The sequence below is a fragment of the Ictidomys tridecemlineatus genome, chromosome 6 (assembly GCF_052094955.1).
Source record: "Ictidomys tridecemlineatus isolate mIctTri1 chromosome 6, mIctTri1.hap1, whole genome shotgun sequence".
Classification (NCBI taxonomy): Eukaryota; Metazoa; Chordata; class Mammalia; order Rodentia; family Sciuridae; genus Ictidomys; species Ictidomys tridecemlineatus.
In genome coordinates, this window is record NC_135482.1 from 159,183,817 (window position 1) to 159,196,548 (window position 12,732).

The following is a 12,732-nucleotide window of genomic DNA, read 5'->3' on the forward strand; positions in this document are numbered from 1 at the left end:
TTTCCTTGGGGAGATTCCCTATCTTTCTCTCAGGATTCTGGTTTTCTCTGTTTATGAGACTTGTAATTCCTATTATCTTGTGGTCTTTTTTATTAAACTTTTATAGGTATTTACAGTGGGAGATTTGCTCTAGATAACTCAGCCCACTATTATAGAAAATAGGGATAATTACAGTTAATTTACTTGAAATAACAGAGGGAAAAGAACTGAAAGAATTACTGACTGGCAAATGCTTTCTTTCCACAAGAAATATAAATTTTTAAAGAGTTCTCTCTAAAGTTGGGAGGTGGGGGAGGAATGAAAGGATTGGAGTCCCTACATCATTACTTTGTAAACTCCTTGCTTCACTTTCGAGAGTCTATTCTCTGTTTGAAATATTAGGAAATTGTATTCCTCAAAACAATTTTCTCAATTGTATTATCACCTTGTCAAGGCTTTCAGTATTAACATTCTACAGTTATTCCCCTGCTATTTAGCCTTATTGTTGTAAATAAGTTTGTATTTTTTCTAGTTTTTTGATCATACTGTCTTATTCTTGAATTATTTATTTTTGTTCTTTATTTTTTAGTTTCAATGTTAGATCGCTTTTTTTTTTCATGAGTGAATTTTACAAAATAAGCAATTTCTTTTGAGGTCTTATAAAATTTTAGTTTGCACTTGAGACTTATGACTACTTGTGTCTATTAGATGTATAATTTAATTTTCTAATTTTCTTGAGAGAGAGAGAGAAGTAGGTTTTAATTTCTCAAAACAGTTCTAGCTCATAATAAATGTTTATTGTTTGAGTTGACAATACACTATAAACACTTCTATTGAAGAATTGTCTTATTTATTGAACCATACTTTCCTTTTCTCTTTTCCTCAGACTTCCTTTTGATGTTGAAATTTAAGTACATATTTTTGTCATAATTATTAACTCTGGTCTAATTTGGTCCTTATTGCTTATATCATGTAAAAAATGATGGGTTGTTTTATTTTTCTCAAGTTTTATTGGTAGCAAAATGGATTGTGCTGTTAATTATTTCCATGGGTTTATTATAACTTGATTCTGTCACTTAAATTAATTTGTTGTACTAATTACTTTTTCCATATGTCTTAATATTTTCTTTAGAAGGGTATAGTGATTTGAAGAAGACATGAATTTTTCTTTAAAAGAGATATATTTTTATATTGGTAAGTGCCAGTGTCTTAAGTGGTCCTTGTCATATGTTGTCATCAAAAAATAGAAGTGATTTTCAGATATGGCATGAATTTTTCTTCCTACATCTCCTTCCCTTCTCATTCGCTGTCCTAATAAGGACAGTTCTATTCATTTCAGCTAAGGAGAGCTTGAAACTTATTTGCATATTCACAGTAATTTTAAGAAAAGTAATTTCTATAGTACTTTAAAATAATACAAAAGGTCAGTTAAGAGAGATCCTTTGGGGAATCTTTGAATGAATAACTAAAAATGTTAAAAATGTGTCAGTTACTCGTATATAAACATTTATTCCTAATGTTCTTAAAAACAGTTTTAGCTGAGCAACCTTATCTCTGAATCCCATCAATATTACGAAGATGTTTCACAAATCTTGTTTTTCATAAGTGGAGAGAAACAGCTTTCTGCTTTTTAAAGGGAAAAGGAAGACTTTAGGTTCAGAGAATGTGTTGTAGTAGTTGAGAGAGGGATCTCGAACTGACTGCTGAATTAAAATATTCCATTTCTTACTATGTACTCTGAAATCTTAGATTCTTTACTAAGTTTCCGTTTCTTCAGTTGTAAATTGAACATAGCAGAAACAAAAGTGTTTAGCAAAGTGCCTGGTATGAATTCATGCTCAGCAAACATTTGTGAAGTTTAAAAATTCTTCTTTTTTTGTATTTGTTTTCTTGTATTATTTATTATTTTCTGCATGTATGAGTTTATACTTAAGACTACAAAGATATTTTTAAACAAATGTCCATTACAGACATATTTTAAAAAATGGGCCTAAGATAATGAATTGTTTTGGCCTGTATTATATTAAAAGAAAATATAAAATAAATCTACCATTAATGTTTAAAAGATGGTATTAGCAATTTAAATTAGATGTGTGTTCAATCCAGCAAGATTGACCAAGAATTGCCAGTTGTTCCTGTATTTCCCTATGTGATTTTTTAAAAGATTAGATGAACTTTGTGATTAGGTGTCTTTCTTGAGTCCTTAAGAGTAAGAATGCTTTTCTATTAGTTTTCATTCTGTTTTGGTTAATTAATACAACTTTCAGGGATTTAGCTGTGTTGGCTTTGGTTCACATTTTTCATTTATTAATTTGCTAATTTTCAAAATACTTTACTGTTTCTGGTATTTTTACATGTATACTTGTGTTTGGGTCTCCTCCAACTCCACCCATACTAAGGAATGAACCCATGGGCACTTTACCATCAAGCTACATCCCCAGCTCTGTTTTTTGTTTTTTTTTTTAAATTTTGAGACAGGGTCTTGTAAGTTGTTAAGGCAGTCCTTGAACTTGGCCATTCTCCTGCCTCAACCTCCCAAGTGGCTGGGATTACAGGTGTGTACTACTGTTCTTGGCTTGTGCTTGAATCTTTAAAGGGTTTATAGATATTTGCCTGTAAGATAACTGTGCAAAATAAAGGTTTTAAATAGTAATTTTACATGTTATGTCATGAATCTATATCATAAGAAACAATTAGTATGTATTTTTAGAAGTGAATATAAATCTATTTGCCTGTGAATGAATGCGTGTTGCCATTAATTAATCATCATATTGTAGCTATGTGAGTCTGGAAAACTTACTGAGGGTCTTTTGGGTCACTTTTTGCCTGTTTTTGCAAACATAGCATGAGTTTTAGCATCAGTACTCCAACATTTTAATTTTCATCTACAAGAGCTAACTGAAGATTTTCTTGATGCTTCTGTTGATATTTTGTTGGGGGAAAATGTCTAATTGTTTGAATCGTTTATCATAAGTTTGTTAATTTGGACAACTGAAGAAAGTGTTCTGCTGGTTAAAGCAGTAGCGTCTCACCCACCCCCTGGAGATAGCCCTTATGAAATCCTTTCTTCATTCATACCTTACTGTTTCTAAGAACTTGGCCATTCTCACTTCTAGCTCCCACCAATTCCATTTTTTAGAGTTCATACTTTACTTCTTCCCAAATGACTCTGAAACAGAGCATTCAAATGCCTTGTGGTCTTGCGTAAGATCTTGAAAAGTTGCCTGATACTGTAGGGAAACAAGATTACACCCTTTCTCCTTCTACCTCTGTACTTTTTTTCTACCTCCAATTGGGGCAGTACCAAAAATTTACTGGATCTCAGAAATATGTAATATTGTTCCTTTGTTAACATGCTATATAAATACATTTCTTCTTCCCATGTGCTTAAAGATATTCTACTTTTTCTTGGATGTTCTCTGGAAGAATTCTTAGTTCATATTTAGAAATCTGTTTCATAGGTATTTCCCAGTTGATAGCTATTTCTTCTCTATTTAATCCAATAATCTGCCCACTTCATGTAGGTCTCTTCCCTGTTTAGAGTTCTTATCCCTGACCTACACCACCTCTCACTTCTTTGATTATAGCCCCACCATTTTCTGCCCCAGTCTTTTCTTGCAGTATACTCACCCTTTAGGCTGAATATCCTTTTGCTTTACTGTGGGCTGCTTAAAACCATTTTAAGCTAGGTCTTGTCCTAGTCTAAAGTGTAGAGGTACTGATATTCCTTCAGCATTATCTTGCCCTTTGTCAAACCTCCTGTCCTCTATTGAGTTTTTCAGTCCAGTCTGAAGACAGTATCACTCAGTGGTTAAGGGCTTGGCACTTGAAGGTTGTTAGCTGTGTGATTGTGGGCAAGTTGCCTAACTGTGTGGGTCTCTGTTCTTTCATCTGTAAAATAAGGGTTCTAATACTATCCACCTGTTAGCAGACAACTCTAACAGGTGGATAGTACTCTGACAGACATCTCAAAATATCTGTGACTTAAACATATTTTTTTCCCCTTTTAAAGGAAGCTCTACAGTAAGAAGTCCAGGTCTACTAAGGTGATTCCATGGTTATCAGCAACTCTCTCATTAGCTTGTGACTTAAGGTGATCCAGAATGATTGCTGTAACTATAACCATGATATCTATTTCAGGCAGCAAATGGAAGCAAGAGGAGCAAAAGAGGCTCAATAACTTTGTAACTCTTAAGAGCTTATTAAAAAGTCTCACTGTGCTTAGATTCCATTGGTCATACTTTGATAAACTTGGCTGTAGCCTACTAGCAGCCATAGAGCACTGGGAAATGCAATTTAACCTGCTTATGGTTGCCACCCTGAATTAGATTTGATTTCTAACAAAGAAGGGAAAAATGGATACTGGGAAAGTAGCTAGCAATCTTTATCCAGGACCTCAATCTCACAACAATCTCAGGTAGGTGCTTTGAAAGTGATAAAGCATATAATTACTTAGTGTTGTGCCTGATACTGAGTATCACTTCAGCAAATGCCAGATGTTTTTATTATCTCCTCTGTTAAAGGGTCAGCAGGTTCCCAGTATCTTCTATTCTTTCTTCTCATTTTTGACTCATTCACATACTTTCCCAGAGGGCTGATCTTTTCTAACACACAGAAACAACCATACATGATTTCTTTGCAGGAAACAGGTGGATAGGTGGTGGTTGTTGGAAAATGTTTAGTTTCTCTAGAAGTAGTTTTATTCTTTTATTTCACTAGTCATTCCTAACATTAAAGAGTTGATATCTCTTTTTAACTTTGATTTTGAAGCTTCCAACTGCTTTCCTTTTCCACTGCCTTGAACCTCCCTTAAAACAAACTACCATAAGGTACATGTTAAGTTTAAAATATAAAGTGAGTTAAAAGTAATTCTGCTTGAAATTTTTTATTACATCCTTTAGTTAAATGTAAGGTCTTGGGTTGATTCAGAATGAAGATTAGGAACAGTTTTACTTAATGCATTGATAGCCTTTGGCTTCACTTAAGCATTTCAGTGTTAACTGTCTAAATTTGTACGTATTTTATATAAGCACAAGTTTGTTATTTTCTTCGTATCCATCATTGATGAACTTTACAGTATACCCAGTAATGCTTTGTTCTGTAATAGCAAGAGATATAGTTGAGCCTCCTTTTTCTTGCCTTCATTAAGTGCAATCTGCCTGATTGTCAGATAATCTAAACTTTCACTGGGACACAAAGAAAAGGAAATATAACTGGGAAACAGTGACATTTTAATGTATCCTACTTCCAGTTTTCAGAGTACCTGACTCTTATATACTGAATCTTAATGTGGTGTTTTTTGGCTGCATTATAACAATTAGACATGTATATTATGGTTTCAGTTTTGGTTGTTTTACAAATCAGTCATGTATGATTTTTTCCTATTGTACAACATGGTGATTATAGTTAATAACAGTGTATGCTTCTGAAAGATTCTCACTGATATATAAGTATGTGAGATAATATATATGTTTCTTAGTATGATTAGTCATTCCACAATGCATAGTTATTTCAGAACAGTATGTTCTATACCATAAATATATGTAACTTTTATTTGTCAATTTAAAAATATTTTTTTAAATCTCTTCTGAAGGAATCACCTATGACTTGTAGATTTTTGGTGCTTTGAGTACTTTCCTAGCCATTATTAATAATTATTTCCATGCACAACTGCATGTAGTTTTTCATTTTTTCTTTCTTTTGGAATTTCTTGTAAAATATCTATGCAGGTACAGAAAAGAAATTAGAAATCAAAATAGTTTTGTTAAGATGTGTCACAGTATCTTTATTTGTGTTTATTTAAAATATTTTTTAAATAAATATAAATAAAAATTTTTCAAATAATGATACCAAAAGTAAATTCCAAATTTTCTCATCCCCTTTAAAAAACATATTAAATGATGAAACATTATTAAATTTAAGTAACCATTGAGATAAAAATTAGTCTCATTCAACATTTTTAAAGTATCCTAAAAGATAAGTTAATAAACATGTGTTATGCAGGCAAAATCAGTGAGGTGCAATTAAGAATAAATCAGTAGATTTGCTCAGTTTTGCACTTTAATAATATAGAAAAATTTGTATTCAACATTCTAGAAGACAGTATCAAAATTACTTTTATAAACTTAACCTATCTTCAAAGAGGAATTTTAAAAATTTAACCAGTTTTTTAAGGCAATTATTAAAAGTTGTTTTAAGTAACTAAATACTCTGGAATTCTTGATTTGGAAAAACCATGCTTTTAGGTTAACTATTATGTTTTTTTAATAGAAAACATTTTTAAATATATGTAATAAAGGGGTATATTATAATTCTTATTCTTTAATATTTTCTTAAAGATAGTTTTAGTATTTAACACAAAATGCTTTAGATACATTTTAGGCATTGTTAGAAAATTTTAATTACTATTAATTTAAACAATTTATAAGGTAACATAGCAGTGATTTTTGTGTGATTAAAAACTCTTGAGCTATTGTGTATTTTTGTCAAGAAAAATAAGAATACAGTCACCTCTTTATAAATTATTTTAGATTTTATCTTGTATATTTCTCGCCACCCAGCATGTGTTCCTTTAACATTACTCCCTTGGTGGGTGTTGACAAAAACAAATTAATTTTAATATTAACATAAGCAAAATATGATTAGGAAGACAAGCCTAGTACAGAAGAGGTAATGTATGTCAAAGCTAGATACAAATCATTTCTAAGTTGTATGCTATTTTGGATAGTCCATATTACATCTCTGCTTCACTACCAAGACAACTAATTATGATTCAAATGCTGTAATTTTAACTATGACTAACACCATTTCATTTAAGGTATTTAATCATAATTTATTAGATGGACGTATCTTTAAGATTGCATGATCACATGTATTGCTTCCATTGATTTTAAATTGCTTATAAAACAGCAGCTATATTTATTTTGTTGTAGATTTTTCTATGAGGCTAAAAAATAATTCCAAAGAAATTCATATGTATTTTTAAACTAATAAAATGAAATCTGTTTGCTTATAGTAATTTAAAGAATATTTTTGTGTCTTACAGTACTTCATTACAGAATTAAGTATGCATTTGTTATAAGTTCTCTGTTTAAGTAGAAAGCCTAATTAATGAAGTGTGCATTTTTATGCCTATTTTTAATGGCTGTGAATGTGCCTTTGCACTAGACAATAATCAGTGCTATTATTGAAAGTCTGTGAAGGGTGAGCACTTTACATAAAATTCAGAATTTAAATTAAACCTTTCAAAAGCCTTATCAAATAATTACTATTGTCCCTGTTTTGCTGTGCAGAGGTTGAAAATTTAAAAGTTAAGGATCTTGCTTATGATCCTATAAATAAGTTAGTGAAAGTAGTGGAATTTGAACCCAACTCTGGTTCCAGAATCTATGTGAGTTTCATTGTACCATATTTTCTCTCATAATGTATTAGTTCAGTGGATTGTACAAGTCATAACAAGTTAACCTTCTTTTTAGCAAACCTGATATGTAAAAATCTAGATTCACAAATAGAAAAATTTGAAATATTCTTTAGTCTTGTGAGATGGATGATTCACCTCATGTTCTTTAGATGACATGACATGACATTAAAAATATTATTTGCTTTTCCAAAGTGCAGTTTGTCACTTAACATTTTAGGAATTCTTGCATTGTGAAATTCTGTATTTTGGGATTTTCTATTCAGACCTACTTCATGAATGCCTATTTTGTGCCATGTTTTAGGTGTTAGAAATATAATTGGCCTTAGAAACTAGGCAATACTTACACTGCTGGCTCTGGAACTGCTATGAGTTTTAAATCTTGGTTCCATGATCTTGGGCATCTTAGTCTTTCTCTTCATTTGTAAGAAAATATCAGTATCTTTCTTGGGTTGTTTGAGAATTAACTGAGATAATTGTGTTCATAGCATAATATCTTGTACATAGTAAAACACTTAACAGACATTACTTTTTATTAATTACATTTCAAATGCTTAAGTTAGCCATATACATTTTGAAAATGTAGTAAAGGCCATCAGCAATGTTTGTATTTTGCATATTTTAAAGTTGGTGCTAAAATCATTGCATGGGCTAATTCCAAATACAAGAGAATATATGTTTAGCTCAAGGCAACTATAGTAACCTTTTTGTTGCCTTTCTTTAAAAAAGACAGATAAAGACTCACTTTGTGATTTATTCTTTACAGTATTTACTTTATAAGATTTGAGAAAAATTCTTCATTGCTTGCAAACAAAATGTGATAAAAGCTTCATTCTGGATTATAGTTGACATTTTGTATGATTTCTTGAGTTTTTTGAATAGAATATATTTCTAAATGATTTCAGAAAACACTAAAACCTAGGTGTTTTCTATTCATAGTGCAATATTACAGGCATTTGAATATGTAAATCCAAATACAAGTAATTTTTAATTTCAGGAGGTACATTTAGGACTAGAGATGCATCTCAGTGGCAGAATGCTTTTGTGCATGCATGAGGCCTGTGTTCGACTCCTAGTGCCACATACACATACAAATAACACAAATAATAATAATAATGTACATTTATGAAAAGTTACAGGGATAACCAGTCTAGTCAAATTTTCTTCTAAATTATTACATTGTTTTATAATACTGTGATTTATCAGAAGCTTAAGGAGAAATTAAATGCATCTAGATATGATTTGTTTGCCTGTTGTATATAAAAATGAATCTGATTTCTTTAGTGGTTTCTCAAAGTATTAACTTTGTTATGTAAAATTTAATTTATCTTTTTGTGAATTGATACAAAATCTTACTTGTAATAATTTCTAAGGATATGGTTCAACCATATCTCCTATAAAATATATCATGTCAGGGCTGTTTTTATTATCGGTAGTGAAATCTTGTTAGAGCAAATCTGACTTTGACATTAAATTACTACCATTTTTTGTGTATTGAAGTAAAATGCCAAAGAAAAATAAATCCATACACTGGAGCAGTATATAAACATTTCAATTATAGTGACTGTTAGATTTTACTATTTTTCCATATTTTTTTTTAGTTCCTTTAGGTCCTGATTAAACCATTAAAAGTAAGTATGAAAATTTGCTATTTTAACAAAAAACATTTTCTTCTCAGTATACATAAAGGAAAAACTGTGTAGTTGATGAGGAATTTACTGTTGTTTTTAGTGTGAATTTTTCAAAAGACTTTTTGGGATAATAGGTTTAAAAAGATTTCTTTTACACAGCCAACTTTTATATTACCCTAAATATTGTAACTGAAAATCACTTATAGTTCTGTGAATAAGTATTAGCTTTATTCATTCTAACTTTTTATGAGTAGTCAAAATTTTAGTATGTATACTAATTTAACAGTATCACCCCAGTCAACATTTTCAGAAATGTTTTGTTGAGGTTCATTAAATCTAAGATTTAGTTATCAGTTTTAATATTTTATTTTTAAAGTAGCAAATTTAATATGTTCTTAGAAACCAAAGAATGAGTGCATAGAAATGATTTAGCTATTCTTTGTGTGGGGGAAAGGGGGATGCACTCACATTTAAAGAGTTCAGATTGTAGATTATCTAATTAAAACAACCACATGTAAAACAGTTTTTAAAAATTAGCATGGGTAAACCAACACAATTCTCATGTCTAAGATTTAGCATCAAGATAGTTATTGAAAAAAATCAATAAAGTTCTTCCATGACAATAATGTTTAGTGATGTTCATTTAATATTTTTGAGCTTGAAAAATGAACACATATTTAGGTGATTGTGAAAATGGTCTTTTTTATTATTCTAATACCATGCACTCCATTGAAAATATTATTCATGCTGTATTGAAGCTCATTGTGCAAAGAAATGAATTTGCTTATTTTTGTTACTCATAAGACCAGCCAGGGTTACTATAGCCTTCTGGTCAATTACATCAGTGCATAAATAATAATGTGTGAAATCATCAAGTGTACTACTTGTTTTGAAAGTGACACATGTAACTTTTTTATCATTATAATACAAGCAAAGAAGCTAGCAGTGCTTTTATTTATTTTTTATTGTCATCAAGCAGTTTTCTAGGAATTCTCAGCAAATTATCAATTAAGCTATAATTCCAGCGTGAGATACAGAAATTGTAAATAAGCTTTTGGTGCCTGCTATTAAAAATCAAATCAATAGCTTTAACAGCTTTATACATTCTCATTTTGTTTCACTATAGCTCTACTCTAGGTAGATCTGCACATCTGTTTTGCTTTCACTGGTAATTTTACCTGTTCAGTTTCTTTGTAAATTTCTGCCATAAGTAGAAAGGATTTTAAACCTTAAAGCCCCTTAAAATATTTTATTACCATTTATTGAAATGCACTACAGATATTGTACATGCTTGTTTTTTGTGCAAGTACCCAAGACATTCTGATTAAAAGACAGCTTAAGGAAAAATAAACAAATAGCAAAAAGCATTCAGTCTTTATTTATAGAATATAGAAGATTACTGTTTTCATTTTAGGTGGAAGAGTCCAATCTGCAGGAACACCCCAGAGAAGAACATCTTTAGCGATAGAATTTACATACCATTAGCTCACAGTACTTGATTAGCAGCAGGGCTCTGTAGTACAGAGCTAGCTGGGCACGCTATTTGGGATGCCTTTGATGCTGTGGTTTTCCGTTGCTTGCTGGCTGCATGCTTGTTGTCTTTGTTCATAAGACAGGTAATTACTTGATAAAATGAAGTGCATCGCTGTGAACAATTGACCCTTTGGAACAATCCAGGCTGGTCAGCAGTCTAAAACCACACTTTAACGCCATCATTATAGCCTCAAACTTCAGAGTTTCCAAGGTACAGACAAAGGTGTTGTCTTCCTTTAGTACCAGTCGAGTGCCATTTTCAGACTTTATGAAGTATTTAAATTGAATGATATTTGATGATATTGAAAACTCCTCTGGAAATCCATCCAGCCTGCTTTTAGACACCAGAACAATTCGAGATTTAATTTTTGATATGAAATCAGGAGCATTACAGAAGATCCTCAGTCCTTGTGAACGATCATGGTTATCTGTTATTTCCAAGAAAGTGGTTTCTCTGGGTGTTAGCTGTTCTTTTTCCCACCTGGATTTCACTTCCTCCGCCAGTCCCTTGAGCTGAAAGAATTCTGCTTCTTGTGCGAGAAGTTGATTTTCTCGAAACCCTTCTGGCAACAGAAGTTCTCCATTTCGTAGGAAGTTTAGGACATGCCTGAAGAGGAGTCCATCCCTGTCTATGAAATAATGGCCATCAGCATCAAATGGACAAAGGATTTTTCCATTTACTATACCTTCAAGGAAAGTGTCTGGGTACTTGGTCAGTGTCTGTTTTTGAGTAATGTATAAATATCCACCAACGTTGAGAGTCATCAGTGTAGATTTGCAGTTCTTTCCTTGGTCAGTGTCTTCCAGGCTGTTGTGTTTCCCTTCATATTCCTTTTCTTTTTCTCTTCTGATTATTTTACGCTCCATTTCTGAAGATGCTATTTTAGCTTGTTCTTCTTGGCTTGAGGCTTTTAAAACAGAAACACTACCACACAAACACGCCTTTATTCAGTCCCAGCCTGGCGATGGAATGGAAATGCTGGCAGCATCGCCTGTGCTGTCAGCTCGGTTTTGCAGTAGGTGGCGTGTCGGCTATGTATGCAGGAGCTTTCTGGAGTAAGATGGAAAAGAGAATTTGCATTTAACCGTATCAGGGCAGGGAATTGTTGTGAAGGGTTTTTATGTATATTCTTTGAAGTACTAAGAATTACTCAGAATAAATAGATTTTCCTCTTACCAGTTTAACAGTTACATGTTTTTAATTCTACAAAAATGTGAATTTCTATCATTTCAAAATGTTTAAATTATTTCTCAGCCAGTCAGGCTTAATATTGAATAATGCTGTCATTTTTTTTTTGTAAATAGCAAATGTTTCTTAATGTCATTTTAAAAGTAAATCATAAGTAGGAAACTAAGCTGAAAGGGCCTAGGTGTATAGAATTTTCTCTCCTATAAAAAGTCACATATTTCACAGTAGTGCAGTCATCATTTTTGAGATCCAAGTAAGGATATTTAAACCTGTTGTTTGTGGCATCATACTTGAATTTGTTTGGATTTGCATGTGACTCTGATTTGAGGTTCTTGGTTAAGTGGGAATAAATTTTCATAACACATTTTAACAAAATAATTTATTATTATTATTATTATTATTATTTACCTTAAAGGAAAAATAAAATAGGCATTGTAGTACTCTTTCACGTGGTTTTTTTTTGTTTTGTTTTGTTTTTTTTGGTTATGATTTCCTGTGAAATATATATGAGCTTGTTTCACCCTAAACCTGCTTGAGTGCTGAACAAAGACTACTGTAGAAAATACGGCACTGTGTGTATGCGGTATGTGTGCATGTGTGCTGGGGAAGTAGGAGAAAAATGAAGATTCAGAATATCTACTACAGAGTAATGTCATAGGCAAGTTTGTTTGTTATTTGTTGGTTTATTTCACAAAAGGTCAAAGAACTGTGTGACTGTGATGTCCCCGCTTCCTCTATAACTTGCCTTCCAAAGCATTTTATGTTATCAAGCTTTAACTTCTAAAATTTAAAGGCATAGTGGTGAGAAATGTGAACCCTGTCCCCAGTGTACTATTATTTGACCTACCTGTCTACTAAATTATTCTGAAGAATTACATTGTTTTTAGAGTTAGACTTTAAATTTAAATTAAATTGATTTATGTTTCTATTGCACTAAAGGTATTTTAAAATTATTCAGCTGTATGTTGTTAGAAGTATTAGAT

General features: G+C 31.6%; 2 protein-coding genes across 5 annotated transcripts in view; one reads left to right on the plus strand and one right to left on the minus strand.

The window, feature by feature from the left end:
- Nucleotides 1–12,732, plus strand: part of Gtf2f2 (general transcription factor IIF subunit 2) — a 145,837-nt gene that overhangs the window by 63,968 nt on the left and 69,137 nt on the right. The gene's annotated exons all lie outside the window — the stretch shown is intronic.
- Nucleotides 9,974–12,732, minus strand: part of Kctd4 (potassium channel tetramerization domain containing 4) — a 106,491-nt gene continuing 103,732 nt past the window's right edge. For all 4 annotated transcript variants that reach the window (XM_005340363.4, XM_078015972.1, XM_078015973.1 and 1 more), the window contains one exon: nt 9,974–11,611. In XM_005340363.4, the coding sequence (XP_005340420.1) occupies nt 10,648–11,427 (780 nt within the window). In that variant the 5' untranslated portion in view covers nt 11,428–11,611 and the 3' untranslated portion in view covers nt 9,974–10,647. The remainder of the gene's footprint in view (nt 11,612–12,732) is intronic.